The following is a 19,620-nucleotide window of genomic DNA, read 5'->3' on the forward strand; positions in this document are numbered from 1 at the left end:
ATTCTAATAGCAGTTACAAGAATAATATGGCTATGTGCTCATACCTAGCCACTGCCCTCCTCCACCACACTACCTACTCATTTGCTACACCCATCTTTTTTTTCTGGTATAAATAAATAAATTTAGTGGGGTAAATTTTAAGTATGTTTACATTTGATTCCACTTATAAGTTTACATTTAACTTAGGCCAAATGATTGCGTTCTGTGCTTAGACTCCACTTAAATCTCAGCAGTTATTCCATCACAGAAGACCAGGTTAGGCATGTCTACGTCCTTGGAAGAGTCAAGCAAGAAGCTTCAATATTTTGATGACTTTTCTTTGAAAGAAAATATCTAGACTAGATGACACTATATTCAACTTAGGAGGCGCAGCATTACAACTGATAAACACATGACGGAAATAACATACTGATCTATGATGGCTTCCACAGTCAAAAATTTTTACGGACATGTACATTTTACTTAACACTATCAAAGTATCAATTTAACTTGAAAAAACAACCAAAATCATGTAAAACATGTATATAACACTTGTTATGCCCAACCTTTAAAAAACTATCTTCAAGATACAAACAATGGAATGCCATGTGTAATTTTAAATAGAATATCAACTATAAAGGTACCTGAGCACCCCAAAATGTTTCTAGCAGCAAGGCTTCAATAGTCTAAGTGTGACTTGTAGCTTTGTCCATATTCCCCAGTGTGGACTGTCAATTCAGACCACGATGTTGTGTTGGCCCTCAAAAATTCTAATTGTAAACTTTTACCTCCAGTTCTCTAACCTGGACAGTACCCTTGCTGTTCTGCCTGATGCTCCTCAGTTGGACATGAAATCCTACTCTCAATGCCAAGAGCAGATAGATCTAACTTCAAGAAAATAAAAGAACATGTATTAGTTAGTTATTATCTTACCATAAGTTCCTGGTGGTTGTAATACATCTCCTGTCAGGCGACACCACCCAACTGGGAAAATATCTCGACAATCATACTTGCACCAATAATCAAAAGCTCCACTCCAGCCATCGAATGTGATATAAACTTCATCTCCTTTAACATTTCCAATAGTTGCAGGGCAGATCAGATAAGGGTTCTTTCTGTCTATAGCTTCAAGTTTCATTCCCACTTTAAAATTATTTAGAGGTGGCTTTGGTGGTTCCTACCAAAACATTAAAAAAAAGTTTTCATTGTTAAAATGTATTAAGAAGCATTTGCTCAATTGTATTCTTACAACCTTCAGCAACCAAAAATTAAGCTTCATGTTTATCAATTAAATACAGGAAGAAACAGTTCTCACAGATTCCTCTGAAACTCTGCTCAACAATATCTCACTTACTCTGGAGCAGAGCCAAGAACCTAGAAGAAAACAAAACCAGCCTGATAGTAATTCATTCATTCATTCACTCAAGAAGTATGTATTATATACTATGTACCAGGAATTTAGCATTCGTAAGTGAACAAAAATATCAAGATCCCTGTTCTGGTGGAGCTTATATTCTAGTAGTGGTGGTAGCAGGGGTAGGGGAGCCAGACAGGATGAAGGGGAGGAAGCAATAACAAGAAATTTTAAAAGAGAGTCAAACAAACCTAAAAATATAAAAATTATAGGGTATTTTGAAACATAGTAAGTCCAAAGAGAAGGAACAGCAGCAGGTAATATCTAAAAAAAACCTCAAAGTATAAAATGCAGATACAAGAACATGAAAGTCACACAAGTCTGGGGTCATTTATGATAAGCAATCCAGAAACAAATATTTAAAAGTATTCCTTAAGGACTTCCCTGGTGGTCCAGTGGTTAAGAATCCACCTTCCAATGCAAGGGACACGGGTTCGATCCCTGGTCAGGGCACTAAGACCCCACATGCCGCGGGGCTTGCCCTGCTCTACAGCCCACGTGCCACAATTAGAGACAAGCCCACACGCCACAAGGAAGAGCCCGCATGCCGCAATGAAAGATCCCACATGCCACAACTAAGACCTGACAGCAGCCAAATAAATAAATAAATGTTAAATAAAAATAAAAGTATTCCTTAGTTACAGAAAGTTAAAGCATGCAAATGCTAACAGGATTCTTAGAAAGACCAAGTGCTATGTTAAAAGCAACATCTTTTTTTTTTTCAATTTGCTTTTTATCCTAGTAAATGGCACCATCAGCAATCCAATCACCCAAGCCAGAAACGTGGAAATGGTCCTAGACCTGTGGTTCTCAGCCTGACTGAACATTAGAATCACCTGGAGCCACACTGCCAGCACTACTGATTAAATCAGTCTAGGTGGGGCCCAGGGCATGTTTTAATTGCCCAGATCCAACGCTGAGAACCACTACCCTAGATGCATCCTTTCCCCCTAACACAATCAAAGACCACAACCTGCCAATTCCACCCCCTAGATCTTTAGAATAACGATATTGAAAGTTAAACCTTCAGGGGACTTCCCTGGTGGTGCAGTGGTTAAGAATCCGCCTGCCAATGCAGGGGACATGGGTTCGAGCCCTGGTCCAGGAAGATCCCACATGCCACGGAGCAACTAAGCCCACGCACCACAACTACTGAAGCCCACACTCTAGAGCCCGAGAGCCACAACAAGAGAAGCCACCGCAGTGAGAAGCCTGTGCACCCCAACAAAGAGTAGCCCCTGCTCACCGCAACTAGAGAAAGCTTACGCCCAGCAACGAAGACCCAACGCAGCCATAAATAAATAAATAAATAAGTTAACCTTAAGGAGTGCTTATTTTTTTATATATATATATATATATAAATAAAAGGTAACCTTCAATTGTTTAGTATATGCCAGGCACAGTTTAAATATTTCCCACATATTAATTTAATTCTCACAACAATCCTATGAAGTCAGTGCAATTATTATACCCATTTTACAGATAAAACTGATGCACAGTGGCCTAAGACTATACCATAAGTATCAGAGCTAGATTTTAAACTTAAATAGCCAACTTTGTGAAACACCCTACACCCCATCATCTGCTGGGCCAATTCCAAGTCATCCACACTTCAAAGCCCAATTCTCCTGGTCTCTTTAAGCCTTCCCTGACCAATGCCTGCCCACTCCAAGGCCCACCAAAGAGGTGATCTTGCCTTCAACTGTGAAACTATTGTTAAAATGTGTTCACTCCTCTGGGACTTCCCCAGCAGTCCAGCGGTTGAGACTCTGCCTTCCAATGCAGGAGGTGTGGGTTCAATCCCTGGTTGGGGAGCTAAGATACCACATGCCGTGGGGTGTGGCCAAAAACTTAAAAAATAAAATGTGTTCACTCCTCTATGAGACAAAGGGATTCTTAAAACCAAGTATCACTTTTACATATTGTTATTTCCAGCACAGTACCCAACAGTAAGCATTTTTTAAATGAATGAACCAAGGAATCACCTGGAGAACAGTAAATGAGCTCTCAACTAACTCTTTCACCAAGATATAATTTTAAAAACCTATCTGGTAGATTGGTTCCTTTTAAAAATTCCTCCTTTACTGTAAAGCAATTATACTCCAATGAAGATGTTAAAAAAAAAAAAAGAAGCCTCCTTTAAACCCATCTCAACATCCCATGCTTTCTCTGTTTCCTTTAGCCTTGCAATCTGAAAATTCCTTAATTCTTAGCCTTCAAAGTCCTTTTAATTACATACTCTTAATATGATTCTTAAAACCACCCTGAAGGGCTTCCCTGGTGGCGCAGTGGTTGAGAGTCCCCCTGACGATGCAGGGGACACGGGTTCGTGCCCCAGTCCAGGAAGATCCCACATGCCGCGGAGCGGCTGGGCCCGTGAGCCATGGCCGCTGAGCCTGCGCATCCGGAGCCTGTGCTCCGCAACGGGAGAGGCCACAACAGTGAGAGGCCCGCGTACCGCAAAAAAAAAAAAAAACCCACCCGGAAAGTCAGCAGGGCAAAAGTTAGATTGATCAAGGATCAAAGTATTTGATAAATAGCTGGTAAGTAAGAAGCAGAGTCACATACCGACACTTCATGAAAGGGCCAAAGGTCCGTTATCAGTTATTACACATGGAAAGAAGGGGGGGCAGATTTTACAAAGTATAACCATGGAGGTTGATATATTTGTGCTAGACATTCACAGAATGCAAAAAACATTCAAGACACATGTAAGGATCACAGGGCCTTACACTGTCATTCAACAGAGTAAGAGTAAGTCTTTCCATAGCAAAGTAAACTAGATCAAATGGCAATATACATTTTCTGCTACAAAACAGATTTAAGACAGTCAAGACAAGAGAAACAGAACTAATTTTAAAATTCAAATGTATAACCTAAAAAGAAATCCCAATATGACAGTATGTTATCAATGTCACTATTGGCTGGCAAGTAACAAAAACCAGAAAATGATTACAAACAAAATGCAATTTATTCTCTAAAGATTTTCATACTGTATTAATTCTTCTAAATTTCATGAAAACTCTATCAAATTTTCTTACATAAGTACAGCCATACAAATAAATATTAATAAAGCTCTAGGAGAAAACAAATTTTTATTTTAAAAAAATCAAAGGAACTACTATTTTAATAACACAGTAAATGAAAGGACTTTATCTCAAAACAACCTCCTTCCAGATTTAGGTAACTGGCAAAATGGTTCCCTCTGCTGTCCACAAAAGGTAATGATACAAAGTTGCTTTAAAATGTGTTGTTTTTTTTTAAATAAATTTATTTACTTATTTATTTATTTTTAGCTGCATTGGGTCTTCGTTGCTGTGCGCGGTTTTCCTCTAGTTGCGGCGGGCAGGGGCTACTCTTCGTTGTGGTGCGCGGGCTTCTCATTCCGGTGGCTTCTCTTGTTGCAGAGCATGGGCTCTAGGCACGCAGGCTCAGTAGTTGTGGCTCACAGGCTTAGTTGCTCAGCGGCATGTTGGATCTTCCCAGACCAGGGCTCGAGCCCTAAAATATGTTTTTAAAGAATATAGTTCGTGGGCTTCCCTGGTGGTGCGGTGGTTAAGAATCCGCCTACCAATGCAGGGGACACAGGTTCGAGCCCTGATCCGGGAAGATCCCACATGCCGCGGAGCAACCAAGCTGGTGAGCCACAACTACTGAGCCTGCGCTCTAGAGCCCACACGCCTAGAGCCCGTGCTCTGCAACAAGAGAAGCCACCGCAGTGAGAAGTCCATGCACCACAACGAAGAGTAGCCCCCACTCACCGCAACTAAAGAAAGCCCACGCAGCAACAAAGACCCAATGCAGCCCCCAAATTTAATTAATTAATTAATTAAAATATATATAGTTTGTCATCATCCATTCTTGAATGACTTCCTAAACACAAAGATATAATTTGCAAAAGCAATAGCTAAAATAAACAAGGGATCATTCTCTTTTACTGTAAGAAAATGATTCTGTTCTAGAAGGTGGCTAGCAAAGAATGGCCTTTTAACCTCCCTCCTTGCTTACCTACAATATGGTTCTCCTTACAGGCTACTTTTTCACATATCCCTGTGATTGAAGCCAGTCTCAGCATTACCTACATTACCCTTCTGCCTGGAATATTTTTACCCTTGTAGTCTCAAGGTTCATTCTCTCCCTTTCTCCACATCTTCACTCAAATGGCAACTTCTCAGCAAGACCTTCCTGGCCAACCTATCTAAAATGTCACCCTCCCTTCTCCTTAGCATATAAAACTATCAAACATAATACACATGTATTTATTATGGCTTACTATAAATTTACCAAGCTAGAAGGTAAGCTCCATAAAGCCTGGAGTTTTTTATAGCTTTGTTTACAGCTACATTCCTAGAGTCTACCTGTGATCACAAACTCCTATCCTTAATTTCTACTTCCTTACTTTTAATCAATTACTTCTTTGACCTCATCAAGAATTGTAGTCCTTTAACCTTCATTTATTCATTTACAAATATTTACTGAGTGCCTACTAAATGCCAGACACTACTGAAGGTTCTTGATATATATTAGCTAGCAAAATAAAAATCTCACCTTGCAGTGCTCACATGCTAGTAAAGAGAAAGATGAGGAACATAAGTAAAATATATTCTATGTTATATGATAAGTGCTTTGCAAAAACAGAGAGAGAGAGACAGAGACAGAGACAGAGACAGAGACAGAGAGAAGATCAGAGTAAAGGGAGATCCAGAGAGCAATGTAGGGGAGGGGTTGTGCAACTGTAAACAAGGTAATCAGGACAAGCCTCATCTGGAAGGTGACATGTGAACAGAAGCCTGAAGGAGGTGATTATTAACCATGCAGTTATCTAGAGGAAGAGTGTTCTAAGCAGGGCCAACAGCCAGGGCCAAGGCCCTAAAACAGGAGATGTGTCTGAAATATTCGAAGAACAAGGAAGCAGAGAGTGGCTAAAATGCAGTATGCAAGTGGGAGGGCAGTAGGAAACAGGTCAGAGAGAGAGTGAGGGGTCGTATCATGTAGAGCTGTGGAGGCCACTGTAAGAACTCTGGCTTTTACTCTGAGTAAAACAGGGAGCCCCCTGGGTGGTTTTGAGCAGAGGAGTGATATAATCTCACTTTTTTTTTTTTTTTTTTGCGGTACACGGGCCTCTCACTGTTGTGGCCTCTCCCGTTGCGGAGCACAGGCTCCAGACGCGCAGGCTCAGCGGCCATGGCTCACGGGCCCAGCCGCTCCGCGGCATGTGGGATCTTCCCGGACCGGGGCACGAACCCGTGTCCCCTGCATTGGCAGGCGGATCCTCAACTACTGCGCCACCAGGGAAGCCCCTCACTTATGTTTTAAACGGAATACTCTGCTTGCTGTGTTGACTACAGACTGTAAGGTTATAAATAAAGAGATCTATGAAGAGGTTACCACAGTAATCCAAGTGAGAGATAAAGGCAGCTTGTTCCAGCCTGATAGCAACGGAGATGGCAATAACTGGTTGAATTTCAAATATATTTTGAAGGTAGAGCAAATAGGGTTTCCATATGGACTGGATGTAGTATGTGACAGAAATAATCACCAAGGTTTTTGGCAGAAGCAAATGGAAGGATAGTTGCTACTCCCTGATATGGGAAAGGCTGCAGGTGGAGCAGTTTGACATGTCTGTTAGACATCCAAGTAGGGATACTGAGTAGGTAGGCTGGATATACAAGTCTGAGATGGGAGCAAAACATCTGGAGCAGAAATATAAATTTGAAAGTCACCTACATACAAACTGTATTTAAAGCCAGGAATTAGATGAGATCACCAAGGAATTAATACAGATCAGAGTTTCTCGAACATGACACTACTGTCATTTGGGACCAGAACATTCTGTTGTAGGGGCTGTTCTGTGCAGTGTAGGATGTTTAGTAGCATCCCTGATCTTTACTCACTAGGTGTAAGTAGCACCCACATACACACACAGTTGTGATAACCCAAAACGTCCCCTGTTGAGAACCACTGTATAAAGAAGAGAAGAGGGGACTTCCCTGGTGGTGTCCAGGGGTTGAGACTCCACGCTCCCAATGTAGGGGGCCCAGGTTCGATCCCCGGTCAGGGAGCTAGATCCCACATGCATGCCGCAACTAAGAGTCCGCATGCCGTAATGAAGATCCTGCACACAGCAACAAAGGTCCCACGTGCTGCAGCTAGGACCCGGCACAGCCAAATAAATAATTAATTTTAAAAAAAAAAAAGAAGAGGACCAAACACTCTAACATTCTATCACACCCGTTCACATCCAGGTTACAGTGCATCATATCACCACTTTCTTCTCAGCACCCCAAACCAACTTATCCCCTTGTCCTTGTTCTGTTACCTCCAAACCTTAGTTCAATATCACCATCCACTTTACTATTTATTCTCAGTTTCCAAGCACTGCTGGAGAAAAGTCCCACATGCTTATTACATGTAGTGCTACACATATTTAGTCTTCATCCTCAGGTGAACCCTCCAAAATACTCATATGTCCCTAGGTCGATCCCTCTCCCATCCCACATGGCACCTATTCCAAACTTTTATCATTTGCCTTAAGACCAACGATGTTTCCTCACTATACATTCATTACTTCGTTAACTGACTTTCTCCTAAACCACAGAGTAAGCTCTCTGCCTTGGTGTTAGAATATAGTAGACTTTCAATCAATGTATGAATCCTTCCCTCCAGCCTTTGTCAGTTTCCTATTTCACAGTAAATCGAGGCCATCAGGAATGAACTCTATCAATATTCTGCCCCCACAATTACAAATTTAACTCTATCTGGGGACACTTTTCAGCTGGTCTTCAGTTCTTGCTAATGTAACTGATGAACTTCCTATCTACCAAATAGTCAAGAATCAGCTTTCCTTTTAACTGACCTCTACTAAGTACCTGATATGGGTACTTATACATCATGAAGGTGAGTGGGTATTTCTCAAGGTTCTAAACTTGACACTCTTCTCTTTTCCTTCTATATATTCTCTTTGGACTAGCTCATTCATGCTCAAGGCTTCCACCCCTACCATTTAAGCTGAAAATTCCCAAATCCACGTACCCAAGCCAAACCTTATTTCTAGGTTCTAAATACTTTATGTCTAATGTCTGGTGGTAGTCATTCCTCCTCAAACTTCCCAGAGGCACTTCAACATGTCAAAAACTAAACCTATCTTCTCCCTCTCTATGTATTCATCTTCCTGTACTCCCCCATCCTTTCTTTATTCATCGAACAAACAAGTACGTACCAGGACGTATGATAGGCACTGCAAATACAAAGCCATATTAACTTTTCAAAACGAACTCACAGTCTAGGAACCAAGAGACAGTGAAAATAATAATATAATCCAATAACCACAAAGACTGACATATGGGGGACTTTCCTGGTGGCACAGTGGTTAAGAATCCGCCTGCCAATGCAGGGGACACAGGTTCAAGCCCTGGTCCGGGAAGACTCCACATTCCGTGGAGCAACTAAGCCCATGCGCCACAACTACTGAGCCTGCACTCTAGAGCCCGCGAGCCACAACTACTGAAGCCCGCACATCTAGAGCCCGTGCTCCACAACAAGAGAAGCCACCGCCATGAGAAGCCCGCGCACCGCAATGAAGAGTAGCCTCTGCTCGACGCAACTAGAGAAAGGCCCACATGCAGCAATGAAGACCCAACACAGCCAAAAATAAATAAAGAAATAAATAAATTTATTTATTTTAAAAAGACTGACATATGCACAAGGCGCTACAGAAGTATAAGAATACAGAGGCAAAAATAGGGAAGGTATCCTGGAGGATTTAATGCCTGAAATGAATCTTAAAATAAAAATAGGAATTAACCAGAGATAATCAGCCTAAAAAAAGGAATATGGTATGGACAGGCTATTATAAGCAATTCAGAACATAAAATCCAAAGCAAGAAGTCGCAACTGTAAACCAGATAGATCACAGAGCACCTTAAAGGCCATATTAACAAACTTATACTTCATCCTGAATGCAAATGGTAACTTCAAAGGAGTTTTAAGTATGGAATGATGTGATATGGCTTCTGTATCAGATATTTCTAGCAGTTGTGTTTAAGGGTGACAATTATAGGCAGTTATAAGGCTAGTTGAACAGTCTAGGCAAGAGGAAAGCCTGCACAAGGGGCAGTGGTATTAAGGTTAGAAAGAAGAGACACAACAAAGAAATAATTAGCAAGCTAAGTAGGTGGGCCTTCCTAATTAATTGGCTATCCAGAGGCCAGGGTCAAGGAGGAGTGAGGATTTAGGATGGCTCCTGGCCAAGTTCCAAGCTTGGCTGAAAAGAGCACCCCACAAATCAGTAAGAGTAAGAAAAGAAATCCAGTAGAAAAAAGGCAAAGGCTATAATCAGGCGATTCACAGAAAAATAAAAGGCCATTAAACACATTTTAAAAGTTCAATTTCACTGGTAATCACTTCAAGGCAAATTACAATGGGATACCATTACCATTCCCACCTCCAAAAAAAGATTTACAAAATTTTAAAAGATAGATAATATTCATTGCTAGTAAAGGTGTGGGAATATGAATATATCTATACACTAATACTGGAGCATAGTTTGGAACACCCTTTTAAGGTGCAATTTAACAGTATATTTCAACACTTAAAGCATACATTCCCTTTGAACCAGGAATTCTACTTCTAAGAATGTAGGCATTCACACTTATATAAAAAGTTCTATATGAACTATAGAACATTCTATAAGAATGTCCACTGTAGATGATTTAAACAAGAATATGGAGACAACCTAAACATCAATCCTTAGGGAGAGGTTAAATCACTTACGGTAATCCATACCACAGAAGAGTACAATACAACCTAAAATATATATGAAACGAAATGGAAATTTCAAAAAAATCCATATTTTAGGGGAAAAACTAAATCACAAAATATATTCCAATTTATGTTTAAGAAATAAAAGCCCATATATGTTTGTGAATGCACAGATAAAGGTCAAGAAGAACATTTTGGAGAGAACAGTAGAACGGAGGAATGGACGGGATAAATGGACACTCATTTTTCACTTTAGTTAAGTATATAGTTTGATTTTTCCCCCCACACAAAAGTAAATTACTTTTATAATATTAAAAATGAAAAACATAATGTGACATGTGGCATGTGACTAGCTGATAAAGCAACTTAATAAGTAAAATAGATCCAGTGGCTTTTCTAAAGCCACAGCCTAAGCTAGTAAGTATTTAATAAAGACTACTACTAAACATCTCTTTTGTTGTTAGCTATCCTCATATATGCTTTACACAATGCCCAAAGGGATTGCATTCACCTGTGCCCCTTGCTGGTAGGGCAAGCCCACTTACAGCATTCATGCTGCTCAAAGCTATACTCCAAGATTTTTTCTTTGCAATGCAGGAATCATGTCAAATGACACTGCACATCTTTATATCTTTAATCTTCTTGAAAAGTTTTTAAAACGTACAATCAATGTTTACCACTCCTGATATGAATGGTTGTAATAAAATTTAAGTGACTGAGAAAACAATGAGGACAGAGAGTGAGAAAGAAATATTTTGACCCGTAATTTAACTAAAACTTGGCTTTCATTCATTGTTTCTTAACACAGTGTACTCTTTCAACATTTTCTCAAGAGCATAAACTATTTTTGGAATTTTCCCTCTTTGTTATATAACAAGTATTTCCTTGTAACAAATTCTTTCTGATGACTGTTTATAACATTCTTTTACTTCTGCAACCAAATCTCTCCAAGTAACTTTCAAGTGAAAGTTTCAACTTTCAACTTTCAACTTTCATTTTCTCCAATATCAAAGAGACCACTAACATAGCAAACTGAGGCGAAGCTTCACTTCTGAAGGTACATAAAAAATAATAACAAACATTTGCTTCCAGTAGAGTACCCCTTTTTGTATCTGAGGTCAAGAAGGAAGGTACTAATTCATTTTGACTACTGGATGATTAAAACTGAGCCTTTTTTATGACTTGCTGTTACGGGCTGAATTGTGTTTCTGTGTCTCACCCCCCCACCCAGCCAAAATTCATATGTTTAAGTCCTAACCCCAGTACCTCAGAATGTGATTGCATTTGGAGATAGGGTCTTTAAAGAGATAATTAAGTTAAAATAAGGCCATTATGGTAGGCCCTAATCCAATATGACCAATGTCCTCATAAGAGGAGGAAGTTAGGATGCAGATACGTAGCTCATGTATCTTTTCCTCCCAAAGAGGAGAAGACGACTATCTATAAACCAAGGAGAGGGGCCTCAAAAGAAACCAAGCCTGCTGACACCTTGATCTCAACTTCTAGCCTCCAGAGCTGTGAGAAAATAAATTTCTGTTCAAGCCACTGTTATGGACTGAGTTACATCTTCCCAAAATTCATAATTTGAAGCCCTAACTCCCAATGTGACTATATTTAGAAACAGGACATTTAAGGAGGTAATAAAGGTTAAGTGAGGTCCTAACGGTGGGGCCCTAAGCCCATAGGACTAGTGTCTTTTCTAGAGAAAGGGAAACCAGAGATTCCTCTCTTCCACGCATGCACAGAGAAGAGGCCATGTGAGGACAGAGCGAAAAGACTATAAGCTGAGAAGAGAGGCCTCACCAGAAACCAACCCTGATGACACTTTGATCTTGGACTTCTTGCCTCCAGAAATGTGAAAAAATGAATTTCAGTTATTTAAGCCACCCAGTCTGTGGTACTTTGCTACAGCAGCCCGAGCAGACTAATACGCTTGCCAATCAAGTAATTTTAAAACCATTTTTGCTTTCCATATCAGAGAAGACAAAGCATTTAAGCACCCACTGAAACAATAAAACCACAGCCCAGTTGATGGAAGCTTTTCATAACATCTTTCTCACCTTCTTAAAGAATGTTGCAGGTGCCATTTCAGATCCACTCAGTGTTCGCAAGAGGAACATTGGCCAAGATGATGTGTTCATCTGGTACCCTATTTTATAAAATAAAGCAGAAATCAATTTTAAAAAGCCTCCCTGTGATATTACAGCAAGGTGGTATTAAAAAAATGTTTCATTTACCATTCTCCTTCAGAGAATGACTTTCTTATTGACGAACTCAGGAAATGGGCAAGAGGAGCTGGTGTACCTTCCAATCAGTGCTACTGTATCCACTGTACTATTAAACAAGAATGCTACAGTGGGGGTAGAAATTCTCATCTTAAAGAAGCCACTAGCTAGGGTTCACCAACATACACATATATGTTGGGAATGGGCAATACTAGGAGAAATCCAAGCCAGAGCCCAGGAGAGCTTCCATTCCCCACCAACAATCACACACGCAGGGTAAAAAGGCCGCAAAAGACTTCCAGTCCCTCTTTTTCCTCAGAGCCTCTGCCTTATTTCCTTTCCGAAAGACAGTTTTCTGTCAAACTCAGCAAATGTACACTTATGATGGTGCATTTCACCATATGTAAATTTCGCCTCAAAAGGAAAAAACCTGTAAATAAACAGTGGACTCTAGTTAATGATATGCATGCGAACGTATTTAGGAGAAATGCACTGATGTCAATAACTTATCCTGAAGTGCATTTAAAAATATGATGGACTGATGAATCGACAGGAGGACAGATGGACAGATAAGTGATAAAGCAAGTATAGTAAAATGATAACCGGTAGAGCCTAGGTAGTGGGTATGTGGGGGTTCACTGCAAAATTCTTTCACCTTTTTTGTAGGTTTGAAATTTTTCATACATTATATTGGGAAAAAAGACAGCTCTCACTTTAGTAAACTTTGCTCACTAAATGATCTTATCTTAGAACTTTTATCAGATACTATCAAAATAGACTCAACAGGTGTCTTCTCTAGAGATCTCATCAATTAATGGTGAATATCACAGCATCTGGCATGTGTAGCAGGGAGCAGCGATCTGCTAGTTTTAGTATTTTCTGGGGGCAATCTGTTACATGCAACACTTGCCTCCCTTGATGCCAGAATTGGTGAGAACTTGGCATGCATCCCTGATGAATACATGCATTAAGATAGGGAGGCACATGAATCACATTGGCAGTGGGTCCATCAATAGGATAAAATACGCAAGGAAGTTCAGACAGAAAGTCATCCTATAATGATCATGTACCAAAACACCCTTAATCTGACTAGGAAAATAATTGTTGCTAGGGAAACATGGGGGAGGGTTGTTACACACTCTCTTAAAATAAATCAGTATTATTAGTGATCTATAATAAATAGTTATCCACAGCATGGATTCTCCACACTGTGGTTAGAATAGTACATAAGAATCATTCTCTGGTCCTTATGCCTTTCTCTTAACCCCCATCTTATCCTATTACATGATGTACCACGATTTTCTTTTTTAATTTAGCATTTTTCTTAATTCTTTAATTGCCTAAAGTCAAACATAGATTAAAACGTCAAAAAAGATCAAAGTGCACGTTAAAAATTCAAACATAGATAAAACTAATCCATGATATTAGGAAGTCTGGACAGTAGTTACCTTTGGGAAGGAGGAGGATATGACTGGGGATCAGCAGGAATGGGGCTTCTAGGGTGCTGACAATGTTCTATTTCTTGATTTGGGTGTTGGTTATACAAGTGTGTTCATTTATAAGCTGTACACTGTTCTCCATGTATGTTGAAACTTTAAAAAAAACCTTTTAGGGACTTCCCTGGTGGCACAGTGGTGAAGAATGCACCTGCCAATGCAGAGGACATGGGTTCGATCCCTGGTCCAGGAAGATTCCACATGTCACGGAGCAACTAAGCCTGTGTGCCACAACTACTGAGCCTGCGTGCTGTAACTACTGAAGCCTGGGTGCCTAGGGCCCGTGCTCCACAACAAGAGACGCCACTGCAATGAGAAGCCCATGCACCACAACGAAGAGTAGCCCCCGCTCACCACAACTAGAGAAAGCCTGTGCGCAGCAACAAAGACCCAACGCAGCCAAAAAAAAAAAAACAAAAAAATACAAAAATAACACTTTTAAATAATAACCTTTAAGGTTTAAATAAATAAAGCTTTTAAAAAGGAAAATGAAATAAGTTGTGTTACATTAAAATGGAAACTATTCAAAAGCGCCTGACGAGCAAATTGGCAAAAACTGTATTTTTTATTATGTGCTGTCAAAAAACACACTCATCAGCATGTATTGCTATTTATTTCATATTTTTAATTAATAAACTCTAAAAGTAATTTGAAAAAAGAATGATTATAAACTTGGTTATGTGTTTGAAATGCTGACAATCACAATAGCTATGTTTCCTTTAAACAAAATACAAACACATAGTATCATATTGTAAACAGAGAAATAAAATCCAAACAGGGAAGAACTAAGTCTCAGGTTCATATTATGTCTCTTACAGAATTCTGTATGAATTAAGAAATACTATAAAAATAAACAACGAAAAATGTGAATGATATGAAGAAAGAAAAGGGGAAAAGCATAAAACACATACACCCTAAACCATCTTCTTGGAATAACACATCTCTGATTAGTTTTTTCAAATATTTTAAACCAAATTAGGAATAAGTAACAATTACAGCAAGGACAGTATAAAAAGATATTGCTAAAAGAGTAGTTATTATTATCTTACATTTTTGGTTCTCAGGGAGTTTTTCACTAGTAGGAGACAAAAAAAATCCATTCTCTCACTGTGCTTTATAATAGAGAATTTTCATTTTTAGCATTGTAAAGAAACAAAAGCCAATACCCACCATTCACTCAGAATGTAGAAGTAATAAACTAAATCCTTATATTCTACAGAATACCATGGTACTCTTATTAAAAGAGAAAATTTTTGCACAAAATTAGTGTCACACACTTACCTTTTAAAAACCTGGTCAAAATTGAGAGCTTTGTATTAAAAATCTTTGCTGAAGAGTTCCATCCATCTCCTCCTTTTCAAAGATCTATAGGTACTGACTCCTACCCCTCTCACCATGACTTCTTCCCACATAGGTGTAATGAAATTTCCAAGTCTGAAACTGGAGTCCCGATGTAAAATCATACCCTTCTGCTGTGCTCATCCCCATACCAAAAATGATGAATGGCTCATTAGACAATATTGAGGGAGGAAGTGACTCATATCAAATGCTACAAACTTCTCCCCCAGAAGGGTTTCTGAATCTGCCTGTGTAATCCAGTAGAGCTGCTTTTGACATTTCAAGTTTTAAGGCAGAATGAGTCTTGCTCTGGAGTGGGGAACCTTTAGCACACAAATGCCAAATATGTACTTAGGTGAAACTCTGTGACATATGGTACTGAGTTACTTTCTCATACATTCTCCACAGTAACCACCTGACTATCTATTTGTAAGAATGCCCAGAAGAAGAGATTTTTAAAAGGCCAGTTAAAATTATTTCTATTGAATATTACATTAACAAAAATATGTTATTTTAAGAACTGTTTATCCTTACCCAGTGGAGGCCGAAGTAAGTCCCCCTCCTTTTCACATGTCCCAACAGGCTGTATGTCCGGAGAATCAACAAGCCGCCAAAAATCATTTCTGTTGTCACTACCATCCAGTCTTAAACGTAGCCTGGCACCAGTAATTCCAACGACTGTGGCGATACATATTGAAATCATATTGCGAGGGTCATGGGCTTCCAGTTTCATACCAACTTTGAAGTCATTAGCTGGTGGAATCTGGGACTATATATATACATACATATAAATAAAATTTTGTTAAAACGCATCAACTATAAGAAAATCAAATGGTCAGTTTGATTTTTAAGCACGTTTTAAGTAACAGTCACAGCAGTTGGTGAACAAAGTAAGAGCTATAAGGGTTAAGAAAAAGATCTTCTCCAAACCCTCTCCTTGGCTTGACATGCAGCCTGACTTGGCTGCCCACTGCTGGTCTTGCTAATCTGCCCACTTCCAGGCAACCCAAATACAGCCTCAAAAATGCATCCTGAGTGGCTTTCTAAAATAAGAATATGATTAGGCCATCCCCCTTAAAATAAGCCAAACGGCAGCTCACCACTGCCTAACATAAAGTCCAAATCCTCAGTACAGGTTAAAAGCCACCGCACCTTAATCTCATTCCCATACTATCACTTCTATCCACTTTGTGCTTCAGCCACTCCACACCATCCCTTAACACTCAGGTTCTTTTACACCCACGTGCCTTTGCTTTGGATGTTCTCTCTGCCTGGAATATCCCTCCCCTCATCCCAATCACCTCAGATAGCCACCTCTTCTGTAAGCCCTCCCAGTATAGTTATCACACTTTTCATAATTAATTATTTACATGTCTGTCTTTCTCTCCAGATCTGACATAAAGTAAATTCTTAATGAATGGATGCAAAGAGACCATCTGGTTCTTAAGCAGCACTAACACAATCCCACTATCTCCTCACACTACTAGAACCTAACAATCACACAGGCACCCTTCAACAAGTTAATAGTTTACATCAATATATACAACATGACATCTACAGAATTTTGGCATACCTGTCTGAAACACTCTGAAGGAGCACTTAAAGATCCAGTCTCTTTCAAGTAATTTTCCCAGTTAAAATCATCTGGAAAAAAACACGCAAAAATAGTTCTGTTGTTTCCTTTTTTTGGCCATGCCATGCAGCTTGTGGGATCTTAGTTCCCCGACCAGGAATCGAACCTGGGCCCACAGCAGTGAATGTGCCAAGTCTTAACCACTGGACCAGCAGGGAATTCCCATTAATGCATATAATATGTATACTAACTTTCAGGAATAAAATGGGTTTTAGTTCCATATCTCTTCAAAGAAATACTTCTTAAAGAACATTCAAATTTCCTGATCTACATTTGACTACCAGCATGGAAATAAAAAATAAGACAACTTCCTAATAACAGCTCTGATATAAATTACAATCCAGATCATCTTGATGAAATGAAGACTGCAGCACAGTGATTCCAAAAATGTGAACTCTAGAAATAACTAAAGGACTTTTTATAGAGTAATAGCAAATTCTACTCATATGTCTCAAATATAAATTTACTCAAGACGTGTTTTTACCATTTCATCCCATTACTGTGAAGGCGTTTCTTTGTTTTTCACAGGGACCTAAAGGTGTTTAGATGTGTGGTATAGCAGAAATAAAGCAATACTTTATGGAAAGAAAAACTCTGAGAACCAGCATTGTTTCTCAATTGACTATTAGATCCCCATCCAGGGTGTTAAGAATATGGTAGCAGAACAAAGCAGAAACCAGTCGTCAGTGCAATGACTGATATGCATTGTTGTAATTATCTGTATTTTCTACAAACTCTTGCTGTCCTTTCTCTCACTCAGTCTTCATGATATATTATAATGCTAGAAGAGAAGGTCAGAAAGCAGTATACTTTGCCTGGACACTTCAATTCACTGTGCCAGTCACACTGCCAAGACACTGAAAGACTTGATAGCAGTATTAAAGGTACTATTAATTCATACAAAGTTTAATTCTCATCAACCATGACGTTTTTTTCTATACTCTTGTCTAATTTCCTCACTATAAAAATATTGGGTTCGACAGTTCCCTCCCTAGGGGAATCTGTGTTACTAGCCTCTTATATATCCTTCAAAGGATATAACAGTTCCACTTACACACTGCTAATAAATGTTTAACAGCCAACTTTCCAGAAAATACAAACAAAAAGCCTGACTGGTAGTGTTTGCAGATTTCTGTGGTGTAAATACTACCACCATGGCTGAGTGATTGCAAGGTGCCAAGGTAAAGTCACCAACCACAAAGTTGGGAAGAAATGTGTACCACTGGCTCTCCCAAGCTGATGTGAGCCAGCTTCAGAATACCACTGTTACCTGAAAGTATGCATTTATATGTGTATGTACACATATTATATGTGGTATTAAGCATGTCATATGTAACACTGTATACTCTTTTAGAGATTTTTCCACTAAAAGAAAAAATACTGGGTTTAATTCTTCTTCCAGATAATGTAAAGCAAGCACTACCACAGTGCTGAAAGGTATGCAGCAGAATGTCAAGAATACAGGCTCTGGAGATGAACCTGCCGCCTTTCAGTCGGACTCTGCCTCTTACTAGCTATGTGACCCTGAGCAAGTCATTTCACTTTCTCAGCCTCAGTTCCTTCACCTATAAAATGAGGAAAGTAATACATATGATATAAGGTATTTTGAGAACTAAGTGAAGTAGTACACATGCAAGTAACTCAATAAATGGTTTATGTTATTATTCTAAAACTAAATGTCATAGTTGTGCCTAAACTTAAGAATACTGGATAGCTTTATTAAAAGTGAAAACTGAGATCTGTGGTTCCAAAATTTAACTGACCAGGTTATTTCAGTGACCTCCTAAGCACTAACCTGACAATCAAGAGACCCAAGGTTCTAACTGAAGCTCTACCACCATATGACCTTGGAGAGCATTACAAAAGAAGAACAAAACAAAACATGAATGGGGGAAAAAATCTGACTAGGATGTCATTAAGGAGCCACCATACCAGGAAGAAAGGAGTATAAGTTGAAAATAATGACTGAGAAATCAAAACCATTTCACAATTATACCTCAAAGAACTTAATTAAGACTCTTCCACAAACCAGTTACATTTGTAAAATTTTTCAACGACATTGGAAAATACTTTATCCAACACAATTTTTAAAATATTCTATTACCATTTGTGTCTTAATGGGCTATAATTTGAACTAGCAAATCCTTTATACCAGTGCTCCATAATACAATTATTTTCTATTGCACTGCTAGTTAATTTAACCTTTGGAGCCTTAATTTTTTTCTTTATTCATAAGGCAAAAATTTTTAGTCCACAGAACCGTTCAGCTTGGTTGTCCATATGATGAGAGCCCGCCAATAACATGGGGGAAACACACATAGCAAAAGGCTTTACTAATTTAGATTTGATACATCTACAATATCACAGCTGGAATTGCTGACCAGGAGCCAAAACAGTCAAAGTCACAGACAAGCATGAAGTTCCCGTCTGCCTCTGCATCTTATCCTCACTGACAGATTTGGGTGGGGGGGGGGGGGGGTTTACCCTCTCTCAGAAAGGAGCCCTGGGAACTCATAGACCTGTTCATGAGACAGATGTACATACATAACTTTGTGATCTGTTACCTGCACATGTTTATGGTCCTTCTTGTTTGATTTGTACTCTATTCTAGTCCATACATTAACCCAAACACCTTTCAGCAAACTGAACATAATCTATGAGGCCCCCCAGTCTTCTCCAGAGTAAATCAGAATCATAATGTCTTCTACCAGTGCTGGGTTTGGGTTCAGAGGCTATGTAAAGAAAATGGGCAAAATATCTACAGCTTGAAGCTTC

General features: G+C 39.3%; 1 protein-coding gene across 9 annotated transcripts in view; it reads right to left on the reverse strand.

The window, feature by feature from the left end:
* The window catches only part of SCML2 (Scm polycomb group protein like 2), a 108,860-nt gene that overhangs the window by 43,731 nt on the left and 45,509 nt on the right, over positions 1-19,620 (reverse strand). For all 9 annotated transcript variants that reach the window (XM_079910160.1, XM_079910156.1, XM_079910155.1 and 6 more), the window contains exons 4-7: positions 16,786-16,856; positions 15,747-15,981; positions 12,214-12,302; positions 913-1,156 (exon numbers count right to left, since the gene is read on the reverse strand). In XM_079910160.1, coding sequence (XP_079766286.1) covers positions 913-1,156; positions 12,214-12,302; positions 15,747-15,981; positions 16,786-16,856 — 639 coding nt within the window. The remainder of the gene's footprint in view (positions 1-912; positions 1,157-12,213; positions 12,303-15,746; positions 15,982-16,785; positions 16,857-19,620) is intronic.

This window comes from Stenella coeruleoalba, assembly GCF_951394435.1.
Source record: "Stenella coeruleoalba genome assembly, chromosome: X".
Lineage (NCBI taxonomy): Eukaryota > Metazoa > Chordata > Mammalia > Artiodactyla > Delphinidae > Stenella > Stenella coeruleoalba.